The following is a 27,607-nucleotide window of genomic DNA, read 5'->3' as shown; positions in this document are numbered from 1 at the left end:
GACCCTGTTGTGTCCTGACGCCAGTGAACACCTGATGGCGTGCAGCCTTGTTCTGAGTTCGTCAGGACCCCCACAGGGGTCGCAAGATAAATCCGACGGGTCATGAAACGATTAACAGAACAGGGAAAATATGTTTATTTGGTGTTTTTTTAACGTTTTCTATATGTTCATGTGAAGTACTGAACGTTTCGGGGGCACAAGTGACGAAGGTCGGGGAGCTGCTCAGCAGGTGTCCTGCTGTTAGCCAGCCTTCAGTCTGAAAACTGACTCCGCTTCAGGTAAGGGGTCCGTGAAGGTCCATCAGACACCTGACGGGTTTCTGAGACCCACCGCGGGCAGCTCGCGTCCCCAGCAGCTGGTTCAGGACTGAGAACTGCAGGAAACCTCGTCTGAGGCTCCAGCTGAGAGACGAGCGTCACGTTGTGTTTACGGAGACGCGGCCCCGCCCGAGACCCAGACCCACGCAGACTCTGACCCGTGAGATCGGCTGAGGACGCGGAGGACGCTTTGACCGCCGTGCACGCGTCTCCCTCGCCATTCGACTGGAAAACGAGAACTTTGTGTGACCTCTGACCTCAGAGTCTGCAGCCAGACCAGATCCAACATGTCCGCCCTGCAAGCAGAAACTGCTCAGCTGTTAGAGAGAGAGTGTGAGTGTGTGTGTGTGAGTGTGTGTGAGTGTGTGAGTGTGAGTGTGAGTGTGTGTGAGTGTGTGAGTGTGAGTGTGTGTGAGTGTGTGAGTGTGAGTGTGAGTGTGTGTGAGTGTGTGTGTGAGTGTGTGTGTGTGTGTGTGTGTGTGTGTGTGTGTGTGTCTGTCTGTGTGTGTGTGAGCTAACGGGAATGTGTTTACATTACACAGGGTGAGGTTGGGAGCTGTGAGAGGGTTCAGATCCTTTATTGAGTAAAAGTATATATATAGTTTGTTTGTATATATATATATATATATATATATATATATATATAATATAAATAACACTACTGTATATTGCAGAAACTGAAGGAATTAAAATCTTTGTGCTCTAATATTTAAAAGATTTAGTTTGACTCAGTTTTAATCAGAAAACCTGAAAGTGGAAATAATAAAATAAAGTAAAGAACTTTACTTTTTGTTTGTGACACTTCTGCACAGTTCTGTTTGAACGCCCCGCCCCTTTCCCCTCCACCGACCAATCAGCGGCGAGACGAGCGAGAAAACAAAGCGTCCGATTGGAGGAGAGAGCGGAGCCGAGTTTCAAGGCGCCCCCTCCTGAATAGCGGGGGGGGTGGGGGGCGCCTGGAAACCGGCCGCGCGGAGAGTGAGGCGCCTCAGTCCTGCAGACCTGCCGGAGGGACCGCAGCTCCACGGCCCGGCGGCTCGCTAACAAAGACAACTTCTCCGCGGACAAAGTGCCGTTTCTGGGACTCTCGGATGTCTCTACACGCGGCGCGACCGGGACTCTGGGAGGAAACGACTTTGCGTGGCTTCTCTCGGTCTTTACGAGCCTGAAGTCAAAAGACGTGACAGTTTAACAACTGGTGCGTTTTTAAACGTCTACCTGCGACACATTCATGACTTTATCCACTGGCTCCGGACTGAAGGAGGGTCGGATTATGAATTAACCCCGTTTTCCACCATTTTCTTGGAGAGTTGTGGAAACTGCAGCGGAACGATACAGGAATGCAGCAGTAAAGGGCTCCTTACGCGTCTTTTCACACAGTAAGAGCAGCAGCAGGCCTCGGGGAGCAGCACTTTGAACAGTTACAGCTGCTGCGAAAGCCTCGACTGCTTTGTGGAAACTTTTTTTCTTGGCTCTCGGGGTCGTATCAACTGTCATGGCGGTAGGGAGAAGCCGGTGGTGGGTTTGGATAACGGGCTGCGCCCTGGTCGCTGCGCTCCTCTTCCAGCCGAGCGCCGCTCAGTACGAGAAGGGCATTTCCATACCGGAGCACGGCTTCTGCCAGCCCATCTCCATCCCCCTCTGCACAGACATCGCCTACAACCAGACCATCATGCCCAACCTGCTGGGGCACACCAACCAGGAGGACGCTGGGCTGGAGGTGCACCAGTTTTACCCGCTGGTTAAAGTCCAGTGCTCCGTGGACCTGAAGTTCTTCCTGTGCTCCATGTACGCGCCCGTATGCACGGTCCTGGAGCAGGCCATACCGCCCTGCAGGTCGCTGTGTGAACGAGCGCGGCAGGGCTGCGAGGCGCTCATGAATAAGTTCGGCTTCCAGTGGCCGGAGAGGCTGCGCTGCGAGAACTTCCCGGTTCACGGCGCAGGAGAGATCTGCGTGGGTCAGAACACGACCGACGCAGACGGCCCCACGTCCGACCCGACCCCCAGACTCCCCGAGCTTGTGACCCTGCCGCCGTACATCCGCACCAACCAGCCCTTCTCCTGCCCCCTGCAGCTCCAGGTGCCCACCTACCTCAACTACCACTTCCTGGGGGCGAAGGACTGCGGAGCCCCCTGTGAGGTCTCCAAGCCCAACGGACTGATGTATTTCCGCGAGGAGGAGTTAAAGTTTGGCCGGCTGTGGGTCGGTATCTGGTCCGTGCTGTGCTGTGTGAGCACCCTCTTCACCGTGCTCACGTATCTGGTGGACATGAGGCGGTTTCGATACCCAGAGCGGCCAATCATCTTCCTGTCGGGATGCTACTTCATGGTGGCGGTGGCCTACGCCACCGGCTTCCTGTTGGAGGACAAAGTCGTGTGTATTGATAAGTTCAATGTGGACGGCTACAAGATGGTGGCCCAGGGCACCAAAAAAGAAGGCTGCACCATTCTCTTCATGATCCTCTACTTCTTCGGCATGGCCAGCTCCATCTGGTGGGTGATCCTGTCCCTCACCTGGTTCCTGTCAGCCGGGATGAAGTGGGGCCACGAGGCCATTGAGGCCAACTCGCAGTACTTCCACCTGGCAGCCTGGGCGGTGCCAGCGGTTAAAACCATCACCATCCTGGCTATGGGGCAGGTGGACGGCGACCTGCTCACCGGTGTCTGCTACGTGGGGATCTACAACGTGGACGCCCTGCGCGGCTTCGTCCTGGCGCCGCTGTTCGTGTACCTCTTCATCGGCACTTCCTTCCTGTTGGCGGGCTTCGTGTCGCTCTTCCGCATCCGCACCATCATGAAGCACGACGGCACCAAGACGGAGAAACTGGAGAAGCTGATGGTGCGGATCGGCGTGTTCAGCGTGCTGTACACGGTGCCCGCCACCATCGTCATCGCCTGCTACTTCTACGAGCAGGCTTTCCGGCCGCAGTGGGAGAGGACGTGGCACATGCAGACGTGCAAGCGCTTCGCCGTGCCGTGCCCGGCCGGAAACTTCGCGCCGTTGACGCCGGACTTCACCGTGTTCATGATCAAGTACCTGATGACCATGATAGTCGGGATCACGTCTGGCTTCTGGATCTGGTCTGGGAAGACGCTGCAGTCGTGGCGCAGGTTTTATAAGAGACTGAGTAACAACAACCAGGGAGAGACGACGGTGTGAGGCGCAGGAGGTATTTACCCGGACACACGGAGGACACGCGACTCTTGGAAGTAAAAACAGACGGTTGCTTTGCGCTCCGTCAGCCTCTGACTGACGCTTCTGTTCCCAGAGACGACGGATGTAAATCTGGCACGTGGCGGCTCTGAATCCTGGTTTCAGAGCCTCCTCGCAGAGACAAGAACTCGGACGCTCGAGCGTCACGTTGTGCCGCTTATTATATCTTCTATCAGTCGCTGCGATTGATTCTGCCCCAATGAATTTTCCACTTGTAGCTCTTTAGGTTTTCATACTTGTACGCTAACTGAAACAGGATTAAGAGCCTTTGAGGAATTCGGGTAACATTTTATTTTACGGGTCTGTAGTTGACCTGGAAGTTTCCTGGGGAAAAAAAATCTAATTTTACTAATTTCATTATCGATTAATCTGTCGATTATTTCTCGATGAGTTGTTTTAGTGGTCAGTGTCCATCCCAGTTTCCCGGAGTCCAAGACGACGTCAGCAGTTTACAATCAGAGAGAACCGTCGTGTATTTACGTTTAACAAGTTGGAAACAGTTGGATTTTTGAAAGAAATAACTTTTAATCAATGTCTTTGAGCCAGCTGCATCATGTGAGGCAAACAGCAAACAGTTTCCAGTGACAACCGTTCACTGTCGCTGTAAAACCAGGTTGCGTTTAGAGCCGGAGAGGCCGCATGTCGCTGTCACACAAACAGGAAGCTTCAGTTGTTGTAGTTTGGCTCAGGGAGCGGTTGATTAAAACACTCGGATCTGAACTCACAACATGAAACACATTGAATCCTTCGGTGTGACTCACACTGACAGAGGAGATGTTAGTGCTTTAAGAAACGACTGGCCGACAGGTTTATCAATAATATAAATAAAGCATAAAGAACAGTATGTCAGTACTGGCTTATAATGTAATAAATAAATAATATAATAGATCAGACCCGGTGAAATTCCTTTTCTCACCAAATTACATTTTTCCTCTCGGGAATAATTTCAGGTGGTGGTTAGGAAGTGATCCCGGCCCGTCAGATAAAGTGTTTCTGAAACGTATTGTGTGTTTCCTGTCTTTATTTTCCCGTGCTTTATTAGGAATGTGTTTGTCCTCATAGTTTCACACTTTAGAGCCGCTTCTTCTCCAAAACTGCCTCATTTATAGCTATTTTGTAAATACACTCTCTGAGAAGAACATATGTATTTATGAGAATTTAAAATCATCTTTTAAGCAGTGTTGTTGTTGTTGTTTTTTTATCTTTTTTTATGCTACACAGCTTGTGCTTGTACAGTTTTTCAGAATAAAATGTTAAAGTTTTTTAAAAGCCCTCGGCTTCCCTGTGTTTTAAAAAGAAAAGTCATTGATACGCATATTAAATCTGGTAAATTACCGGCGTGGTTTATTGGAAAGGAGTGTGAGTGTTAACGTGGTTTGTTCCAGACGGCTGATCGCCGCTTTCCTGCTGAAATCTGATCCCGCTTTCTTTTTCCTTTTGTCCCGGCTGTAGAAACCCTCCCTGTGTCCCAGAGACTGAAACCAGAGCGGTTTGACCTCCTTACGGGGAGGAACAAAACACATTTCATCCTTTTCAGGTCAGGAAAAGTTTGGGAACTCAGAAACAAGAGTCCAGCTGAGAGGTTTCTGTCGTGTGGGATAACTTTTCTTTCAGCAGCAGTGAACCAGCTGCAGGGCTTTCACAAAGTATTCAGACTAACGTTCAGTTAAAGCATCTAGACTCATAACTCACAGATTGAATCGGTCAGTGCGACTCTCACTTCCAGAGGAGATAGTTATCTCTGACGTCTCCTCCAGAAACCAGCTGAGACGCCAGAACCTATATGAGAATCCTGCTGTTTCTAAGTTTCCTTCAGTCTCACAGTGATCCAGAGACAGCTGTCTGTCCGTCCACGGGTCCACTGCAGACAGGAGCTGCTGACTGCTGGTTCGGCTGGTTCGGCTGCTTTAATGGTAAAAGTACAGAAGTTTAATGCAGTTAAAGTACACAAGTGTTGCAGCTTATTTCCTTTGAATGAGCAGCGTGTCTCCTCATTGGTGGTGTCGCGGCGCCCCCTGGTGGCTGAGATGAACTGCAGCATGTCCGCAGACTGAATGTGAATCACACATTATAAACTAAACCCCCAAAACTGATTTTCAAAATACAATAATAAACTAACACATTATACACTTTGTCTAACAAAACACTGCAAACATGTTTTACAATCAAATAATTATTCGAAACACGAACACGTGTTCTCTTCCAACAGGAACATTTAGTCAGTCATAACACAGTGACAAAGAAACACTATCAGCAGCTGAGACGACAGAAACTGCAGTCTTCTGTGAGTCAGGTCTGCCCTGATACAGCAGACAGCTGTTATTGATCACAGATTGAGTTCTGTAGTTTCTTTTGAAGCCTCTACATCGTTGTTTCGTTGGGTTTAGTAAATGCATTTTGTTTCTTTTGCTGCAGAAACAAAAAATGAACGACCATCTCAGAGTAGCTTTATAAAATGTAGTTTATGTAAAAAAAATAAATAAATACAGACAGAGAACTGCTGCAGTGAAGACTTTATTAGCAAAAGGACATTACTGCAAGATATACAAACAGAAAAAGAACCGGATTATAATAAAGAAAACAAAGTAATCTTCTGCATTTGGCCGCATGTTCTCATCCACATCACACCTGATACCTTCTGCAAGGCATCATGGGAAGAATCTGTTGGCGTGCCTTATCCGCCCCGGCAGAGATCAGCTGCGATTTATATATTTACAATCAGCTGTTTCTCATTAGCAGTGGGATAAAATACAGGGAATATATTTGTGTTTGCAGCTGTTCGCTTTGACTTCAGCCTGTAGAAGTTACGTTCAGAACACGATGTCATCTGTTAATCTGACTGGAAAGTGTAAAGTTGTTTTGTTTTGGTCGAGCTCGTGTGTAAAAGGAGTTCAAGCGTTTTAAATCGGTGCTAAGTGTTAAGTGTTTAGCCTACAAAGACGGATGCTGTGCTAACGTGTTAAGAGTTTAGGAAACTTGTTAAATCTATTGAAGCGATTGGAAAAAAGTGTAAATACAACCTCGACTACAGAAATACAACATTTCCTGCAGACAACACATATATATATATATATATATATTATATATATATATATATATATATATATATATAATATATATATATATATATATATTATATATATATATATATATATATATATATATATATATATATATATATATATATATATATATGTTATATATATATACATGTTATATACAGTATGTTTACATGTTGGCATCAGTGCTGGAATGTAACTAAGTTACTTTCAGGTTATTAATACAAAACATAAACCCACTAATGCATTATGACACATTATTATAAGTTAAGCTGCAGCAGCTGCAGTGCTAATATCTGAGTCCTTCTGCATAATGAGGTACTACTTTATTTAGATACGTTTGTACTTTTACTCACAGTTTTTTTTTCTCCAGTTGCTAACGAGCTTTGTTCAACACTGAAACCACATTTTCAGAACTCTTCCCACAGTCAGCGAAACAGAAGTCTGTGCGGACCAGACTGGGAACCGTTTTTCATTCAGCGACCGCACGTTTCAAAGTTCAGGAGCTCTTTTCCCGTTCGTCCTCCACAACATGCTAACATGTTCTGACGCTAACACACACATTCAGAATGATCACACACACATTCAAAACAGGATGATGAGCATTTACACAGTGATTATTTTAAAATACTGAAGTAAACTGAAACACTGGAGGCAGTGAAGTTTCTCCTGCAGGCTGCCGGATCAGCTGGATCAGCTGGATCAGCTGGATCAGCTGGATCAGCCGGATCAGATGGATCAGATGGATCGGACGTCCAGCAGGAAGTTTCTCAGCTGTGATGCTGATGAGGACAGAGCGCAGACCGGAAGCATCGCTGTGATTTACTGTAACGAACAGCTGCACATGTTGCTGCAGTAACGTATTTCATTTCTTCTGTTTTATCATCACTGCTGCCCCGGAGCTTCCCTCTGTTTCACCTTTTGGTTCTAATTTCTGATTCATTCGCGTTACAGATGCTTTCAGTAAAGTGAAACTGTGCGACAGTATTTATGTGGAAAACCAGTCAGTCACGTGATGCTGCCTGTTAGTGTTTTAGGCCAGTGTGTGAATGAAATGTGTGTTTCTGAATGAGACGTGTTGCCGGTGTTTGTTGGTAGGTGAGATTCCCCACATCCCCAGTTCACAACAGAAGTTATCTCTTATCTTTTCCTAAGGAGCAGGTCCAGACCGAACTCCGATCTCAGAGACCCAACAGATCCCACCGTGAGCACTTGGCCACAGCGGCATAGTAGAATAATAATTATAGTGTTAATATTAATAAATTAGTAATAATAGGAAGAATAATGACAGTATTAGTAACAGAGCCAATAACAGCCTCCCGAACCCAAACTGGGACCTGGTTCCACAGGAGAGGAGCCTGACACCTGAAGGCTCTGGCTCCCAGTCTACTTTTGGAGACTCTAGGAACCACCAGTAACCCTGCATCCTGGGAGCGCAGTGTTCTAGTCGGATAATAAGGTGTTAGCTCTTTAAGATACGATGGAGCCTGAACGTTAACAGCTCTGTAGGTGAGGAGAAGGATTTTAAACTCTGTTCTGGATTTAGTTTAATCTTTCCGTCTGTGTGCATTTTTATCCCATTACTCTCTGGATCGATGACAATATAAAATACAAATATTATTATTATAATTATCATTATTATTACTATTATTATTTTATTAATATGAACATTAACACTACTATTACATTACTATTATTTTAAAATCCTATGTTGCTTTGTGCTCTCTCTCAGTCTGACACTTTTCAAACAACGTAAGAAGGTTTTCCACAGACATATAATACTTTTCAAATCTAAATCGGCACAGTGCCGGAGAACTTTAAGCCCTGTAAGACTAATATATAAAATAATTTTACTTAGAGTTGTCTGTATTAACTTCTATACAGATATTATTATGTAGAATAATAAATACATTTGCTGACATTATGCTTTTGTACTGTTTACCTTTACTTTACTTTGTGGTATTTTTATATTTAAGTAAAGGATCTGAGTATTTCTACCATTGTTTAGTGCTAACAAATAGCTATTAGCTTGTAAAAAAAGAAAAAAAAAGGGCACTTTTATTGTGAAAATCAGCGAAGAAGAGGTACCGGAAGCAGTGTAACCGAGGCTAACATGCTAACTCTTTCCGTTAGCATAAGATCCAGTCGGAGTGAACCAGCAGAGCCTGTATGTTTGGATAAACCTGTCGAAGCGGACTTTGTGTGAACTTTCGGGATGTTTCACCGCAGACTCATCTCCTGTTAGCCAAGAATGCTAAAGGAAGTTAGCGCAGCTTGCTATCAGGAAGTAGACGGAGCCGGAGCTCGGCCTCACAGTGCTAGTCGGAGTAGCTTCGATAGAGACCAAACTGTATTTTTCACGGAATCTGCTGCTGTGAAGCTGTAAAAATGTCTAAAGTCCAAACGCTGAGAGCTTTTGTCAGCCAGAGACTAAGTGCGGCTGCTGAAGAGATATTTGAGCTGTTTGAAAGAACGATAGCAGAGTACGAGGAGGAACTTTGTGGACAACGCAAACTACTGGACGCTGTTTTCCAGCCTGAAGTCCGGCTGCACAGAGCAGGTTTGTGCACTTTACTTGTTGTTTCACTTTAAACTGCTGGGAAACCAGCTGCGGGGGAAGAAGTGTTCACATCCTTTACTGCAGTAAAAGTCCTGACAGCACTCTGTGAAAATACTCCACTGCAGTAAAAGTCTGTGAGTTTTATCAGCAACAGGAACTTAAAGTGTGACAGTGAGAGTCGTCCTCATGGGGGTGACTGCTGCTATCTGAAGGGAAGAACGTGGAAACAGATGCTTTTAAATGGTATTCAAAGTGTTTTTTACGTAACATTTAACACCAGACCAGATAAACACAAAGTAAAGGGAGAAGCAGCAGGAAGTTCACGTTTTAACGCGTTTAAACTCTTTTTTTCTGTCGTTGAGCTACCAAATGAAGAAGCGAGTAAGACGAGCTGAAAGGCGTCGCGCTCTGGTTTGCTACATCAGCTCAGACGGGATCGTTTTGGTTTTCATCTTCAGTACACCTGTGTAGAGTTTTACACCTGCGGGCCAAACTTTACGGGGGGCTGGTGAGTCTTTACTTTGTGGCGTCCCCCAAACCCAAACCCTGATCCGGTGCACCGAGGTCCGGTGGGTTTTAACAGGATAATGAGCCGGACAGCAGCACAAGACTTCCCGTTCAAGTTTAACTGCAACTTTAACTTTCGCTTCCTTTTCGAACGGAAAACGTTTCCACTTCTGAAATCTCGCGGCTATGAAAGTTTCGTCGTCTCGGACCGCTCGTGGAGCGCTGGCCTCTGGACTCTGTAGATTTTATTATTTTCACCTCGTGGGAAATATCAGATCTTTTCTCGGGTCAGATATCTTTGCAATGGATGAAGAAGCACAATGGAAACACTACAGTGAAGCCTGAGGCTGGGACTCTGGGGCACTGGGTCGGCCTCTTCCTGGAGCCAGGTTTGGGCCGTGTCTGACGGAGGGCGCTGCTTGTAGCGAGGATCCAATATGGAGACCAAAACCACTTCTCTTCTTTGATCCATGGCTGGATCTACGATGCGTGCCCAGCGTGGCTCATTTCCAGGTTCCCCTTGCGCGACCTCGGACTCTTGTCAGTCAGAGTCACGGACTTTGCCCACCAGAGCGACCTCGGCAGGTAAAGTCACGGACTTTGCCCACTGTGGCAGGTAAAATGGCCCCACGGCGAGCGCTCGGTTCTGCTCCTGCAGTCTTTTGAGCGCGAGTAATGTCGAACTTCACCTCGTAGGGGCGGCCTGAAGGATGGCGTGACGAGGGAGGCCAACGTCCTCCGGGACTGCTCTAAGTCTCGGCTTGGCAGAGATAGTGGCGCACCTCTTCAGTACCGCCCTCTGTGACGCAAGGCCAGCTGGAGCAGGGTGGGCGCTACAGCTGAGGCCTGGCGTGGCTTGTACCATGTTGGCAGCGCTGTAACGTAGTACCAGCAGTACGCCCGCTCCTCCAGCATCTCTAAAAACAGGCTGCCTGTGTGGGATCGCCTTTACGTTAAGTGCGACTTGCCCTCTTTTCCACTCGTTGTCTTCGAAATGAGCGGTGGTCCCCGACCAGCAGTCTGTTGTGGATCAACGGAGAGGAGCCGGTGGACTTGTTCCACCTCTTCTCTGTGCAGACGAACTCAGATTTTATGGTGTACCTGAGCTCTGCAGCAGCTAAAGCCTTTTTAAAACCAACACCTGAAACGATGGCGACAGATTTACAACCGTACTCCATCATCTTGTCCAGATTCTTCGCTCTTGGATCTGAAGGCCCCCGTTTAGTTACCTGGTCAAACACATGTGGCAGCGTGTCCTGTACTGGTGCTGCTGGTGGTACAGGTCTTCTCTGTTGCACTCGCAGTCCCTCGGCCTCCGTATGGAGATCTTCACGTCTCACTTTCAGGTGAGACCACGGATTGGTGCTTTACTGTAGACTGGATTCGCCAGATCCCTGGCTCATCTTTGCTTTGCAGGTATCGCAGACAACCATCTTTGGAGAAGTAGTCGCACACTTTACTGGCCGTTTGCTGTCGCTTTACAGCCATCTGTAGGTGATTGGGTGCAGTGGACTGAAGTATTCCCCACGCAGATAAGTTATAACATAAACACACATGTCCCTCGTTGTTACAGAATCATACTCGCTAACGGTGAAACTGCTAATTATTGATATATTTTAATATCGATCTAGCTTAACACTTTGTGCTGCGATGCCAAGTTGCTTGTGCCAGTCAGAAAGCGAACGCGCGTGGTAACCGTGATACCGGATCTCCACGTTTGATCGCTGATTGGCCCACTTGCCTTAGTTACGACTTTACGTCCAAACTAATTAGGTTGTGCCCAAAGTAATCGTGGTGCAACCAGTTTTAGTAGATTTACTCTCAACTTTTGTTCAAGTCCGTGTTCGTGAGCGCTTCTCCTGTGCCAAGATAATCCGTCCACCTCACAGGTGTGGCATATCGAGATGCTGATTAAACACTGTGATTATTGCGCTGGTGTTGCCTTGGACTGGTCACAATAAAAAGTCCACTCTAAAATGTGCAGTTGTCTTGAAAAAAGACATTTATTGGGCACAACAACGTCTATATTGTTTGTTGTCTGTATGAATTGATTTGTTGGCAAATCAGTTTCCCCGCTGGAGATTAATAAAGCGTTCTAATTTAAAGTGTCAAGTTTATTTCTTAATATTTATTTATAAAGTAACGGTAGAGGAAACACTGGTACGTCTGAGTGGAAACATCAGCTCTGTTTCAGGCGATTTAAAGGATCAATTCTTGACGTAAACATGAATATTTTCAATAATGCAGCAGTTAGAGGGTTCCTTGTACATTTTACAGCATTAGTTCTCTAAGAATCCTGAATCGATAAACATCGAAACATTTCAATGATGAACCTTTTTCTTTACATGTTAACAGGAAACGACAGTTTTCTAAAACGTGTGTCTGTATTTCATTATTCTCCACAGACCTCCAGCAGCTGTCGGTGTGTAAAGAAGAGGATCCCCCTGAGCAGCAGGACTGGAGCCCCAGTCTGGACCAGGACCCAGAGCCCCCACACATTAAAGAGGAACAGGAGGAGCTCTGGACCAGTCAGGAGGGAGAGCAGCTTCGAGGGCTGGAGGAGGCCGATATCATCAAGTTCACATTCACTCCTGTCACTGTGAAGAGTGAAGAAGACGACGAAGAGAAACCTCAGTCCTCACAGCTTCATCAAAGACTAACTGAACAGATGAAAACAGAAGCTGATGGAGAGGACTGTGGAGGACCAGAACCAGCCAGGAAGTCAGATCCAGATACTAATGACAAGACGTCAGACTCCTCTGAACCTGAGACTGATGACAGTTGTGATTGGGAGGAGACCAGGGAACCTCAGTCAGGTTTAAACCCTCTGCAAAATAACAGTGGTGAGAAATCATTTAGCTGCTCAGTTTGTGGGAAACAATTCAGCCAAAACTCAAATCTGAAGAGACACATGAAAATTCCCACAGGAGAGAAACCCTTTAGTTGTTCAGTTTGCAGTAGAGGCTTTATACAAAAGGTTAATCTGACACTCCACACGGAGCAGAAACGATACAGCTGCACTGTTTGCAGCAAAAGATTCACTTGGCTTTATCAGCTCGAAAACCATCAGTGTGTCGGTCGTCAGTCCTCACAGCTTCATCAAAGACTCACTGAACAGATGAAAACCGAAGCTGACGGAGAGGACTGTGGAGGACCAGGACCAGCCAGGGAACCTCAGTCAGGTTTAAACCCTCTGCAAAATAACTAACTAACTAACTAACTAATAACTAACAGTGGATGTAATGCTGGTGAGAAATCATTTAGTTGCTCTGAGTGCGGGAAACGATTCAGCCAAAACTCAAATCTGAAGACACACTTAAGAATTCCCACGGGGGAGAAACCCTTCAGTTGTTCAGTTTGAAAATGAAAACCCACAAGTGTGCTGGTGAGAGCAGCGGCAGTAAATGAAGCTGCAGAGATGCTTGTTGAGCCGATTCTTTCCTGCAGGATTTGAAGTACTGAGGGCAAGACTTGGCTCAACACTGATCAGTTCAAAACTGATACAGACTCCAAAATAAGTCGAGCTTCATCTTTTCAGCTGAGATGAACCCACGTGATCATTTTAATTCTGTCTTTATTTGTGTCTACATTATTCGGTTGTTTTCCAGGAACTGTGCTTTTTGGTTTTACATGTATTCATTGATTCAAATTGTCCAAAAGTATTTTATGTCGCCTGTACAGGACTGTGGTCAACATGTGTTTTTAAAACGTGATTTATAAATGAAATGACTTGACTTACTGGGGCTTGGGCCGATAAACGATGCCATCGTGACAGCCTCATTTTAAAAGCACCACATACCTGCATGGTTTGCGCCTGCCTCAGTAAATTATGGGGGGTCTTTATTAGTATCCCAGAACTTAGGTTTAAAACTTACCTACAGAGCGAACTCTCCTGTTATCAAGAACTTGCAAAAGGGTAGGGTGTCGGACTACGCCTGCCGAACACGAAGCAAAGTGCTACACCTGTCTTAAACGAGTAATTCCTAATCTTTATATTGTTAACCCCTTTTTTTCACCATGTGTCGCCCTGCACGTTTAACTTAGGACAAATATAATCATTGAATTATTAATATTGTAAAGACTAGAGGAAACTCTTGCTGATTTGTCCCATCCTGGTTGTTAAAAAATATAATTTTCCACATTGCATTATTTAAAGCAGCTCTCGCTTCAGGGACTTAAAAATAATTACTTTTTTTTCTCTGATTGGGTAATAATAGCCATAAAAGACAAATAAAACAGAACAAGAGCACGCTTTATTGGCAGAAACCTTTTCATTTTATATTGCAAGAGCTGGATTGTCATAATTTAATGGTCAAGATTTTGATCTGCAAAAGAATTGCAAAATTAATTATCTTAAACGAATTCTACAGGATCTTAAACGTAGGAAACTAATTATGGGCCTATGCAAAAACAACAAAATTCAAAATTATTTAAATGGGCCTAGTTAAATTAAATAGACTACAACAGTGCATTTAGATACATATATCAAGATAGAGTGTCTGGAACTTTAAAGCTCAAGGTTTTGGCCAGAAATACCAACCTTTTCTGGCTTTATTAATAGGCTGCGGAGTGGAGTAACAACGCTACCCGGTGTGCTGAACACACGCTCAGATGCAGCACTGGTAGCACATATACACCAATGTTTACATGCGAAGCTGGCCGTCAGAGGAAACCGTCCCTGGTTAGCTAGTTAGTGGGTCGTCTTCTCCATCAGTAGGTACGTTGTCATCTCTGCTTCAGCTTTTTGATGAGCAGTGATCGTGGCTGCAGCTGCTCTTTTCTCAAGAAGGCTGCCCAGTGAACCTTTTATTCTTCTAAATAAAATATATTATTTTTTAAAAAGAATAAATTTAGAACAGAATTAGATTTGAATATTTTAAATATAACTAAATATCGTTTCTAGAGCAGCAACAGTGATGTTTACAACAGCAAAGTCACTAATATAAACTCAAATGTCTCTGGTAACAAATCTAAAATGTCAATAAAATCATATTCCTGACATCAAAATACAGAGCGAAGTTTAGAAAGATTGAAGAACTCCGACATCAATCAGTGTCAGTCCTCCTCCCTCTGCTGCCGCTGTGATTCACTGCAGGTAAGTTACCTGGCAGAGGGGGGAGGGGCTGCTTTGTCTCAGCCAGCGGGAAGTTTAAAGAATTTGCCAAATTTTAAGATTCATGGCAAACTAAGATAAACAGACTACATGAAGATAGCTTTAGCTTGTTTGTAACAATTCACTATTAGCCGAGCTAGCGCGCTGTGGTTGTGTAAAACATGAGAAACCGCAGACAGAGCAGATTAAAATCTCGCTTTCTACGTGTTCACACGTTTATGCTTGTTGAACAGGCGTTTACTCACAAAGGTTTTATTGCACTTACTTACAGTAACAAGCGTAGTCGTCAACTCGAATAATCTTGGTTTAGTTTTCTTCACTTCACCTGGTTCACTTCGCTGTGTCCACTGAGGCCTCTGTGCTCAGAGCTCTGCCCCGACACAAAGAGCTGGGGAGAGGCTGCAACGTGATAATACATTACACCTAAACGTTAAAAAGTAGAGAGAGATAGATACTTTATTGATCCTGAGGGAAATTTAGACTAAAGAGCACCAATACACACAAGAATATGAGAGTAAAAACATAATATAGAAACACAGCAGTGAAGTGATAGTCCAGCTACAACAGAGAGCTGTCACTATGACAGAGTAAATGCTAACGGAGGTAGTGCAAATGTAAGGTGAATAAAAAGTTTTAAAAAACAGTAAGAATAATGCTAACTGTGGATAGTATAAAATACAAGTTGAAGATAAATATATAGACAAATGCAAACTGTGCATAAAGCTAACGTAACCAGTAACCGAGAGTGCAGCAGCCTAATGACAGATTGCAGGTGAGCATTCAGTCGATTTCGCCCCGCCGCCGCTGGGAGGAGCTGTACAGCAGTATGGCCTGTAGGACAAAAGACTTCCTCAGTCTGTCTGTTGAGCGGGACCGAGACAACAGTCTGCCACCGAACATGCACCTCTGCATTGTGAATGTGCTGTGCAGAGGGTGGCGGGCATTGTCCATGGCGGGCAGCAATTTTTCTAGGGTCTTTCTCTCTGCTGCTGACATAAGGTAATCCAGCTCTGTGCCAACCCCAGAGCCAACTCTCCTCACCAGTCTGTCCAGCCGTATAGCGTCCCGCTACTTAATGCTGCCTCCCCAGCACGCCGCAGCTTAAAAGAGAATGCCGGCTACAACAGACTGGTAAAACGCCAGCAGTAGTTTCAAACAGATGTTGAAGGACCCCAGCCTCCTCACAAAATAGAGCCAGCTCTGCCTCTTCCTGTGAAGAGTGTCGATGTTTGCTGACCAGTCCAGTCTATTGTCCAGCTGCAGCTCCACATACTTGTAGGTCTTGACCCCCTTGATGGAGACCAGTTGCAGATGGGGCCTGGTCCTCCGGAAGTCCACCACCATCTCTTTGGTTTTGGAGGTGTTAAGCTGCAGTTGGTTCAACCTGCTCCACTGTCACAAAGTCCTCCATCAGACTCCTGTACTCACCCTCCTGTCCCCCCCTAATACACCCAACAATTGCAAACAATTGCAGGGTCATCTGAGAACTTCTGCATGTGTTATAACTCAGAGTTGTACTTAAAGTCAGAAGTGTAGAGGGTGAACAAGACAGGGTTGAGCACAGTCCCCTGTGGTGCGCCAGTGCTGCTGACCACAGTCCCAGAGGTGCAGTCCCTCAGCCTGACATACTGTGGTCTCCCTGTGAGGTAGTCCATGATCCAAGTCACCAGTGTGAGTCCACCCCCATCTCTGTCAGCTTGTCTCTCAGTAGGAGGGGCTGGATGGTTTTGAAGGCACTGGAAAAATCAAAAAACACAATCCTCACAGCAGACAGAGTAATCCCTGTGTAGAGTTACATTGCCTATGATGGGGGGCATCCTCCAGCACCTGGACTCCTCAGGAACCTATGTCAGGATCCTGTTTGTGGATTTCAGCTCCGCCTTCAACACTATCATCCCGGCTCTGCTGCAGGACAAGCTCTCCCAGCTGAGTGTGCCTGACTCCACCTGCAGGTGGATCACAGACTTCCTGTCTAACAGCAGGCAGCACATGGGGCTGGTGAAACATGTCTCTGACTCCCGGACCATCAGCACCGGTTCCCCCCAAGGCTGCGTTCATTCCCCGCTGCTCTTCTCCCTGTACACCAACAGCTGCACCTCCAGTCAGCAGCCCGTCAAGCTCCTGAAGTTTGCGGATGACACCACCCTCATTGGGCTCATCTCTGATGGCTATGAGTCCTCCTACAGGTGTGATATTGACCACCTGGTGACCTGGTGCAGTCAGAACAAACTGGAGCTCAACGCTCTAAAGACAGTGGAGATGGTTGTGGATTTCAAGAAGAACCCAGCCCCACCCTCATGCCACAAAAACCGCTTCTTTCCGTCTGCAGCTGGCCTCGTCAACAAGGCCCGGGACCACCACCCACCCCCCTTATAGTACAGTAATACTGTAAACTTGTGCACATTCCCATATAAATATTTCGCACATTGCACAAACTCTAATTTAAATAACGGTCATTATGCATCTTCTTTATTTATAACATTCTTTATTAGTTTCTTAATGTTTTTTAATATTCTTTAATATTGTCAATTTTATATTTATGATTCTTGACCTGCAGTACTTGCTTTATCTTTCTTTATATTTCTACTATCTTTATTGTTTTTGCATCAAAATACCAAAGCAAATTCCTTGTATGTGTAAACCTACTTGGCAATAAAGCTGATTCTGATTCTGGTGTTCTGTCGGGAGATGCAGTGACTTAAACCAACGGCGAGTAAGAAAAAGTATAAATAATACGTAATTTGTTAAGCTATGAGTAGAGGAAAAGTCTGCTCGCCGCTAGGCTAGTTTATGCAGTGTAAACTGGCTTATGGTGATAATGATGACTAGCAAAAAACAATTGTTTTGTCTATGAACCTTGACAGTAATTCTTCAGTCATTCTTCAGCAGTAAAACACTTTTCTGTCTTCAGCTGAAAGGTTGATTTGAACTCAGGACTAGCGGGTTTACATGTGCACGTAACATTAGCATGGAGTCGCAGCCGCCTTGATCGAAGTCATTTTATGGCGTTTCTGCTCTGACGAAACGCAAAGTGCATGATATGTTTTTAGTTTGTTTTAGTTTGAATTAGGGCTGGGTTTAAAAAAATCGATTTACCTATTCAAATTGATCTTCATTTGAATGATCCGATATCAGTTAATAAAATCTCGAGTTTGATATTTTAATATATGCCCTTTCCCATGGACGCGAGAAGCTTTAACCCTGTTAGGCTTGTGTCCATAGTGTTTTCTTTCTGGCAGAGAAGCGATGTATGAGGCTGGGATGTAGCCGATTTCCCCAGACCTGCGGCGGGACCCCAGCCACCAATGCTTGTTGCTCCACTCCAGGAGAAGCTTTCTCCGGCCGCCAAGTGCAGCGAGTTGGGCTCCGTGGATCAGAAGGCGCGCGATACTCGAATACCTGGGGAAGCTTTACAGATCTGGCTGCATTCACGTGTTGTGCTGCGAGCTTGATGAACTCTTTCTGAGCTAAAACTGCACATAGGTGCGCCGAACGTAAGACGAAGGAAGTTCACAAACAGTGCGTATAAATGCTGACACATAACCACACGGTATTGAAGCGTGAATAACGCTACGGTTCTACAACATATTATGCTAACTTACAAGTATCACGGAGGTTTTGTGAGTCGAGCGAAAATCTGCCATTCAGGTATACAGGTTCCCGGGCGCACCTGACTGACTGAGCAAGCAATCATCAAACGATCCTTGTTAGAATCTATCTTCTTTTCTTTTAACGCGGAAATAACGCAGCATTTAGACGTGCAATACTTGATGATTAAGGGACATTATCTGAAGCTTAAATAGCAACTTTTGGCTGATAATCATGTCTCAAATGGATTTCTATGGTGTAAATGCAACGTCTATATTGTTTGTTGTCTGTATGAATTGATTTGTTGGCAAATCAGTTTCCCCGCTGGAGATTAATAAAGCGTTCTAATTTAAAGTGTCAAGTTGTTTTCTTAATATTTATTTATTTATAAAGTAACGGTAGTGGAAACGCTGGTACGTCTGAGTGGAAACATCAGCTCTGTTTCAGGCGGTTTAAAAGGTCAATTCTTGATGTAAACATGAATATTTTCAATAATGCAGGTTAGAGGGTTCCTTGTACATTTTACAGCATTAGTTCTCTGAGAATCCTGAATCGATAAACATCGAAACATTTCAATGATGAACCTTTGTTCTTTACATGTTAACAGGAAACGACAGTTTTCTAAAACGTGTGTCTGTATTTCATTATTCTCCACAGACCTCCAGCTGCTGTCGGTGAGTAAAGAAGAGGTTCCCCCTGAGCAGCAGGACTGGAGCCCCAGTCTGGACCAGGAGGACCCACCAGAGCCCCCACACATTAAAGAGGAGCAGGAGGAACTCTGGACCAGTCAGGAGGGAGAGCAGCTTCAAGGGCTGGAGGAGGCCGATATCATCAAGTTCACATTCACTCCTGTCCCTGTGAAGAGTGAAGAAGATGATGAAGAGAAACCTCAGTCCTCACAGCTTCATCAAAGACTCACTGAACAGGTGAAAACAGAAGCTGATGGAGAGGACTGTGGAGAACCAGAACCAGCCAGGAACTCAGATCCAGATACTCGTGACAAGACGTCAGACTCCTCTGAACCTGAGACTGATGACAGTTGTGACTGGGAGGAGACCAGGAACCTCAGTCAGGTTTAAACCCTCTGCAAAACAATGAAGTACCTGTAAGTGATCAGGAATGTAATACTGGAAAAACATCAAGTAGCTCCTCTGAATGTGCTACAAGCTTTGGCCACAAGGAACATCTGCAGGAACAAGATGGACTCCAAACAGGAGAGAAACCATTTAGTTGTTCAGTTTGTGGTAAAAGATACCTCGTGAAGAACTCGTTAACGACTCATATGAAATTTCATTCAGAAGGAAAACGTTTCAGTTGCTCAGTTTGTAAAAAAACTTTTCAACGGAAAGCAGAGGTTGTGAGGCACATGGTAGTCCACACAGGAGAGAAACCATTTAGTTGTTCTGTCTGTGGGAAAGGATTTGCACGAAAGCCACATCTGAGACGACACTTGACGGTTCACACAGGGGAGAAACCCTTCAGTTGTTCAGTCTGTGGTAAAAGATTCGCAGAAAAGTCAAATTTGTCCACACACTTACGAGTTCATACAGGAGAAAAACCTTTCACATGCTCAGTTTGTAAAACAAGTTTCAGCTTCAGAACCGCTTTGTCCCAACACATGAGAATCCACACGGGGGAGAAACCCTTTAGTTGTTCTGTTTGTGATAAAAGATTCACTCAGCTCGCTCACATGAAAAACCACAAGTGTGCTGGTGAGAGCAGCGGCAGTAAATGAAGCTGCAGAGATGCTTGTTGAGCCGATTCTTTCCTGCAGGATTTGAAGTACTGAGGGCAAGACTTGGCTCAACACTGATCACTTCAAAACTGATACAGACTCAGATGAAGCCACGTGATCATTTTAATTCTGTCTTTATTTGTGTCTACATTATTTGGTTGTTTTCTGGGAACTGTGCTTTTTGGTTTTACATGTTTTCATTGATTTAAAATTGATTCAAATTGTCTGAAAGTGTTTTATATATATTTATATACAGCACTATCATCAACATTTGTTGTTTTAATATGTGATTTCTAAATGAAATGACTTGACTTTCCTCCCAATAACAGTTTATTTCTAATTTAATGGACTCTCCTGGTCTTGAATTGATCTCTCATTATGTGTAAAACACGAACAGTTGATTCTGAAACTGCTCATACTGTATTTGTGTTATTTCGGTCAAATCACAAGTCTTGAGACAAACTTTGCTTTGACACAGTTGGACGGCTGATGTGTTGGATTTACGCAGGTACCATCGGGTCTGTTCGGATCGGGTCATGGCATTGATTTACCTGAGGTCTGTTTTAGACCGGGTCCAGACTTTTGGACCTATGAAGACCTCTTCAGACTCTCTTCAAGCAGCAGCAGCAGTTTCTACATGTGCTTATCTGTAAAATGTCACAGAGATAAATGTAAAAAGACGTGTTGCTCTCCACCGCTCACTAACACATCATTGATTCAACCTTGTGGCTGCAGCTTTATTTAGTAGCTTCATGGTTCACGTGTCTTTATTTCCCTCCTGATCCAACCAGGAGGGTTTCAGGTCCATCACAGTCTGTCCCAGTCTTCCTTCCCTTTAGTTTTATACTTCAGAGTGAAGCTTTGAAGCCTCATTTCAACTCCACTAAACATTAACTTGAACGATCAGCTAGAAGTCATCTGTAAGAAATAAGTAAATGATGATAACTTATTATTATTATACGGCTTTGTTGAATACTCGATTCTGATTCTCATTTTGAGAAGATTTTTAAACAAGTTAATTTTTTACTGGAAACTGGTTATAATATTCGCACGGCTTCAACACATATTTTCATTTGTTTTAAGAAAAGGTTTTTAAAAGCTCAATAACAGGCATAAATTAATAAATATGTTTTTATTAATTTTCTGTTGATTTATGATATGAATCCATTGGAAACTTTTTGTAAACCATTAGAAGTTACTAATAAAAATGTGTAATGCTTTAATAAGTGTGTTGATTTATCAGATGTGGCATTATGAAATAAAAGTCCAATGAAATAAATAAAACTTTGAAAAACATCCTTTTTGAAATAAAACCCATTTATTTATTGACTAAAATGGCATTCCATGCACCAGAATATTAATATAGTATGATTATGTAATTTTACTTAGTTGTCTGTATTATTATGTATATATATACGTTAATATGTATAGTAATCAATGCATTTTGCTGACATTATGCTTTTGTACTGTTTACTTTTACTTTACTTTGTGGTATTTCTATATTTAAGTGAAGGATCTGAGTATTTCTACCATTGTTTAGTGCTAACTAATAGCTATTAGCTTGGAAAAAAGAAAAAAGAAAAAAAGGGCACTTTTATTGTGAAAATCAGAGAAGAAGAGGTACCGGAAGCAGTGTAACCGAGGCTAACATGCTAACTCTTTCCGTTAGCATAAGATCCAGTCGGAGTGAACCAGCAGAGCCTGTATGTTTGGATAAACCTGTTGAAGCGGACTTTGTGTGAACTTTCGGGATGTTTCACCGCAGACTCATCTCCTGTTAGCCAAGAATGCTAAAGGAAGTTAGCGCAGCTTGCTAGCAGGAAGTAGACGGAGCTCGGCCTCACAGTGCTAGTCGGAGTAGCTTCGATAGAGACCAAACTGTATTTTTCACGGAATCTGCTGCTGTGAAGCTGTAAAAATGTCTAAAGTCCAAACGCTGAGAGCTTTTGTCAGCCAGAGACTAAGTGCGGCTGCTGAAGAGATATTTGAGCTGTTTGAAAGAACGATAGCAGAGTACGAGGAGGAACTTTGTGGACAACGCAAACTACTGGACGCTGTTTTCCAGCCTGAAGTCCGGCTGCACAGAGCAGGTTTGTGCGCTTTACTTGTTGTTTCACTTTAAACTGCTGGGAAACCAGCTGCGGGGGAAGAAGTGTTCACATCCTTTACTGCAGTAAAAGTCCTGCAGTCAAACCTCACTGCAGTAAAAGTCCTGACAGCACTCTGTGAAAATACTCCACTGCAGTAAAAGTCTGTGAGTATTATCAGCAACAGGAACTTAAAGTGTGACAGTGAGAGTCGTCCCTGTGCAGTAAAACGCTTCCTGTCAGTGTTTTATTATATCTGATGTTTCTGGATTCATGTTCCTGCTGCATTCATGTGTGTGTTGCATTTTACTGCTGCAGATGTTTCAGGCTGAGCTCATTTTAACTGCTTTATATCCTGAGATGGTGTCGTCCGCATTCGTCCAATCAGTAATCAGTAATCAGGCCTATTGTCTTCTGGCTGCACCTCCCTCATCACTGTTAGTACCTGATTAGCATATGATTGGTTCAGTGTATTAACACCTTGGTCAAGCCAATCATATGCTAATCAGGTACTTAACAGTGATGAGGGAGGTGCAGCCAGAAAACAATAGGCCTGATTACTGATTACTGGGCCATCATGGAAACTATTAGGTCAGTTTCAGGTGAAACTAGGCAGGGTAAACAGCAGATACTCAGGTAGACTCCTCCCTGAGGGCGGGGCCTAAGCAACACAGAGTAGCTTAAATTTCTGAGTTCTCAGACCATTTTCACAATTGAGAATGACTTCCGGATGGGAGCCGAAATGTCTTGATTCTGACAACAGCGTCTAGATGACTACGACTGAAACCTTTTCTACGATGCTTTATATACTGTTGGGTGGTTTCCTCTGCAGCAATGCATCATGGTCTATCAGATCATCACGTGTTTGCAGCGTCGCTGTCCTGCAAGAACCACGTATCTCTAAAAAGTCTTCATGAGCTCAGAAAAACAGCCTGTTTTCAGCTTTGACGGTGCAAGAGGAGAGGGAGCGACACTTCTGCCCGAAGAGCCGCTGACTCTTGTCTGTCCGTCGGTGTCCTCTTTCTGTGCCGTTATCAGTTTATAAATTGGTTTTTCAGCCTGTGAAAAGTGTCAGTTGAGTGAGTCTCATGGTCAGTGCTTGAGAGTTGACAGTCCTGTGGCTAACGCTAGTAAAAATGCTAAACTAACGTCAACCAAGACAGTGAAAAAAGCCCAGTTATCTCCAACAACAACTTATCTAACTAGCTAATTAATTACCCAAACATATCGATGAAGTTGTCGATGCCTCGGTTCAAGTTTCGTCGTCCTTGGAGGGTTCAACTTCTGTGCCGTTATCAGTTTATAAATTGGTTTTTCAGCCTGTGAAAAGTGTCAGTTGAGTGAGTCTCACGGTCAGTGCTTGAGAGTTGACAGTCCTGTGGCTAACGCTAGTAAAAATGCTAAACTAACGTCAACCAAGACAGTGAAAAAAGCCCAGTTATCTCCAACAACAACTTATCTATCGATACCTCGGATCAAGTTTCGTCGTCCTTTGAGGGTTCAACTCCTTCGGAGCCGGGCGCAGGGGTGCTACCGCGACTGCATTAAAATCCGAAGTGATGCAGTAAACTCACTGTTGACGCGTCGAGGGGACGCACACAATTTTGTTCCTTGAAAATCCGTGTTGAAGAAACCCGAACACGAGTTTTGCCCAGAGCGTTTTGGCAGTGCACCAGTTGTTGTGTATCAGCTTTAGCATGCTAGTCAGCTTAGCCCGGTTAGTCAAGCTCATGTAGTATCGCTGCTCAACTGTATGGGAGCATTACGGTTTCCCGGCTAGTGATCATTGATTAATGTCAAACTGTATGCCGACATTGTTCGACTGAAGCGTGGTTTCTTTTGTTTATTTCTGTGATTTTAAGACAGATTTGTTGTTCGCCGTTTCAGGGGTGCAACTGTGAGTTTACTGCGTCCTTTTGAATTTTAATGCATCAAACCCAGGACGCATACCTAGCAACATCGCTGTTAATGTAATCTGTCGAAAACCAGAACAATTTTTGAAGGACTTGAAAGACATTTTAGTTACTGCGGTCTGTTTTGGGATTCTACCAGCCAGTTTCACACTCTACCCGTCTAACCTCCCAACAAATCCTGTTCTCCAGATGTAAGAAAACATGTTTATTTGGTACAGACCCCAACAAATGTAACATCCTCGTGATTTTAATAGTTTCTTCAGTAAAAATGAAAATTATCATTCACACTAATCGTGAATCATATTACAATTGTTATATCTGTCAAAATAATCGCAATATGATTATTTTTTTACCATATCGTGAAGCCCTAGTAACGATGACATTGAGCACTGATATGGTCTTGTTCTTCCTGCTCTCTCCTCCCAGCTGCCAATTCCAGCAGTTTGTAAATGCACATTAAGTATGATCAACCTTTTGTTCTTTACATGTTAACAGGAAATGACAGTTTTCTAAAACGTGTGTCTGTATTTCATTATTCTCCACAGACGTCCAGCTGCTGTCGGTGAGTAAAGAAGAGGATCCCCCTGAGCAGCAGGACTGGAGCCCCAGTCTGGACCTGGAGGACCCACCAGAGCCCCCACACATTAAAGAGGAACCGGAGGAACTCTGGACCAGTCAGGAGGGAGAGCAGCTTCGAGGGCTGGAGGAGGCCGATATCATCAAGTTCACATTCACTCCTGTCCCTGTGAAGAGTGAAGAAGACGATGAAGAGAAACCTCAGTCCTCACAGCTTCATCAAAGACTCACTGAACAGATGAAAACAGAAACTGATGGAGAGGACTGTGGAGGACCAGAACCAGCCAGGAACTCAGATCCAGATACACATTTACAACCAGATATTCAGGACAAGATGCCAGACTCCTCTGAACCTGATGACTGGGAGGAGACCAGGGAAACTCAGTCAGGTTTAAACCCTCTGAAAAACAATGAAGTACCTGTAAGTGATCAGGAATGTAATACTGGAAAAACATCAAGTAGCTCCTCTGAATGTGCTACAAGCTTTGGCCACAAGGGACATCTGCAGGAACAAGATGGACTCCAAACGGGAGAGAAACCATATAGTTGTTCTGTCTGTGGTAAAAGTTTTGCACGAAAGGAATATCTGAGACAACACATGAGAATCCACACAGGAGAGAAACCCTTCAGCTGTTCTGTCTGTGCTAAAAGATTTGCACAAAAGGACAATTTGAGACAACACTTGATAATCCACACAGGGGAGAAACCATTCAGCTGTTCTGTCTGTGGTAAAGGATTCACACAAAGATCAACTTTGACCCAACACTTAAGAGTTCATACAGGAGAAAAACCTTTCAGCTGCTCAGTTTGTAAAGCAAGTTTTGGTAACAGAGGCCATTTGTCCAGACACATGAGAATCCACACAGGGGAGAAACCATATAGTTGCAGCGTTTGTGATAAAAGATTCACTCAGCTCGCTCATATAAAAAGACACAAGTGTGCTGGTGAGAGCAGCGGCAGTAAATGAAGCTGCAGAGATGCTTGTTGAGCCGATTCTTTCCTGCAGGATTTGAAGTACTGAGGGCAAGACTTGGATCAACACTGATCACTTCAAAACTGATACAGACTCAGCTGAGATGAAGCCACGCGATCATTTTAATTCTGTTTTTATTTGTGTCTACATTATTTGGTCGTTTTCCAGGAACTGTGTTTTTTGGTATTACATGTATTCATTGATTTAAAATTGATTCAAATTGTCTGAAAGTGTTATATATATATATATATACACACACACATGTGTTGTTTTAAAATGGGATTTCTGAATGAAATGACTTGACTTACCTCCCAATAACACAGTTTATTTCTAATTTAATGGACTCTCCCGGTCTTGAATTGATCTCTCATTATGTGTAAAACACGAACAGTTGATTCTTAAACTGCTCATACTGTATTTGTGTTATTTCGGTCACATCACAAGTCTTGAGACAAACTTTGCTTTGACACAGTTGGACGGCTGATGTGTTGGATTTACCCAGTTGCCTTTAAAGCAGAGCTTCAGATGTTTCCGGCCTGTTTCCGTACAGTACTCAGATGTGTATTCCATATGTGTGTTGAGAGAGTTGTTGGTTGCTGTAATCGCTCTTCAACTGGGTTGATCTTCGTCCCGGGACTCGTGTGGATGTTTCTTGCAGTTGTTTTGTTATAGACATATCCCTCCGCCCCGGCTCAGCAAGGAAACAGTCTGTGGAAACATAAAGAGGGAGTTCTGTAGAAAAAAGACGAAGTTTGGAAGATCCCCACTTGATGTGTCGAACTCAGACTGCTGAAGCCTCAGATTAACGTCCCCTGAACTTCACAATGCATTTGTTCCAGGTACCATCGGGTCTGTTCGGATCGGGTCATTGATTTTTACCTGAGGTCTGTTTTAGACCGGGTCCAGACTTTTGGATCTATGAAGACTTTAAAGCCTTGTTTAACTCGGCTAAACATTTACTTTGATGGTCTTTCTCTGCAGAACATCTCCTTCCTACCAGGTCATTACAGTCTGTAAAGTTTTCTTCTCATCAAAAATCTTCCAGTGAGTAAAGACTATTTTGACTTGTTTCAGGTATTTTATACAATCCAGTGTGATTTTTCTTGTTTCAGCGCAGCGACCTGCCTTCTTCTGTCTTGTTTCAGGATGAAGATTAATTTTGAAAAGTTAGTTTTTTTTTGCTGCTGCATGTTAATAAACTCATCTAATTGTATCTATAGTGACATAATAAACAGGTGAATGAACAAACTCATAGGAAATGTTTGTGTGATTATGCTGACATGCTGAAGTTCATTAACTCAGGGTGTTGGTGGACTGCTGCGTGTTTTTATGTGGATTTGTTGCGGAAGAAGAAATAAAAAGATACAACCTCTGGTTCTGCAGCAATGATCTGAACTGTCCATTGTGAGAATGCGCACCACTTCTTCAAACGAGCTAGAACGACACACCGGTCCTGCTGCCTTCAGACGGCTGTAGAAATGTAATTCCAAACATGACTATTAACCACATAATGGATATGTATTTGCTGCAGTTGCCTGACAAAGGAACTAACTAGCCTAACAGAGGTCACTTATGATGCTATTTTACGCCGGACTAGTTAGCTAGTTGTTAAGCTTAATGGTGGGCTATTGCCTGTGTTAGGCTGGCTGTGTTGAGATGTTTTAATAGTGTTTGAATTTCACAACACCATCGCTACCTGACCAGAGCTTGAGGAACCCTCCTGTGAAAGGGTTAATGAATCCGGATCTGGGAGTTTCCAGTTTACAATGTGGACTCTCCAGTCCAGCAGACAGCAGCTTCTCCCCCCTGTGAACACTTGGCTGTTTGTCTTTGTTTGTCGTTTCTTCGGGTACATTTTGGTTCAGATACAAATGTAGAATAAATCTTTAAAATCATCTGTTGCATTTAATAATTCAACAACAAAAGAAAAACATACACAACAAACATAAAACAAAGGTTTTTATT

The 27,607-nt window shown here is 44.1% G+C and overlaps 3 protein-coding genes across 4 annotated transcripts in view; all 3 read left to right on the top strand.

Moving 5' to 3' along the window:
* Window positions 1–27,607, top strand: part of LOC122871907 (NLR family CARD domain-containing protein 3-like) — a 752,187-nt gene that overhangs the window by 230,268 nt on the left and 494,312 nt on the right.
* Window positions 1–27,607, top strand: part of LOC122871908 (gastrula zinc finger protein XlCGF57.1-like) — a 134,727-nt gene that overhangs the window by 89,895 nt on the left and 17,225 nt on the right. Inside the window, exons 1-3 of one of the 3 annotated variants that reach the window (XM_044187502.1) lie at window positions 8,636–9,150; window positions 12,063–12,839; window positions 19,016–19,569. The exons of 1 other annotated variant lie outside the window; for it this stretch is intronic. In XM_044187502.1, the coding sequence (XP_044043437.1) occupies window positions 8,979–9,150; window positions 12,063–12,839; window positions 19,016–19,437 (1,371 nt within the window). In that variant the 5' untranslated portion in view covers window positions 8,636–8,978 and the 3' untranslated portion in view covers window positions 19,438–19,569. Of the gene's footprint in view, window positions 1–8,635; window positions 9,151–12,062; window positions 12,840–19,015; window positions 19,570–21,665; window positions 22,184–24,638; window positions 25,665–27,607 lie in introns of those variants that run through there. One more of the 3 variants, XM_044187503.1, reaches the window with a different exon arrangement.
* On the top strand, window positions 1,249–4,866 carry LOC122871937 (frizzled-7-like). The gene has a single exon (XM_044187564.1). It carries the CDS (start codon window positions 1,813–1,815, stop codon window positions 3,475–3,477), a length of 1,665 nt encoding a protein of 554 aa, XP_044043499.1. The 5' UTR covers window positions 1,249–1,812; the 3' UTR covers window positions 3,478–4,866.

The sequence above is a fragment of the Siniperca chuatsi genome, linkage group LG24 (assembly GCF_020085105.1).
Source record: "Siniperca chuatsi isolate FFG_IHB_CAS linkage group LG24, ASM2008510v1, whole genome shotgun sequence".
Taxonomy (NCBI): domain Eukaryota; kingdom Metazoa; phylum Chordata; class Actinopteri; order Centrarchiformes; family Sinipercidae; genus Siniperca; species Siniperca chuatsi.
Note: the sequence above shows the minus strand (reverse complement) of the source record. Positions and strands in the feature narration are given on the sequence as shown.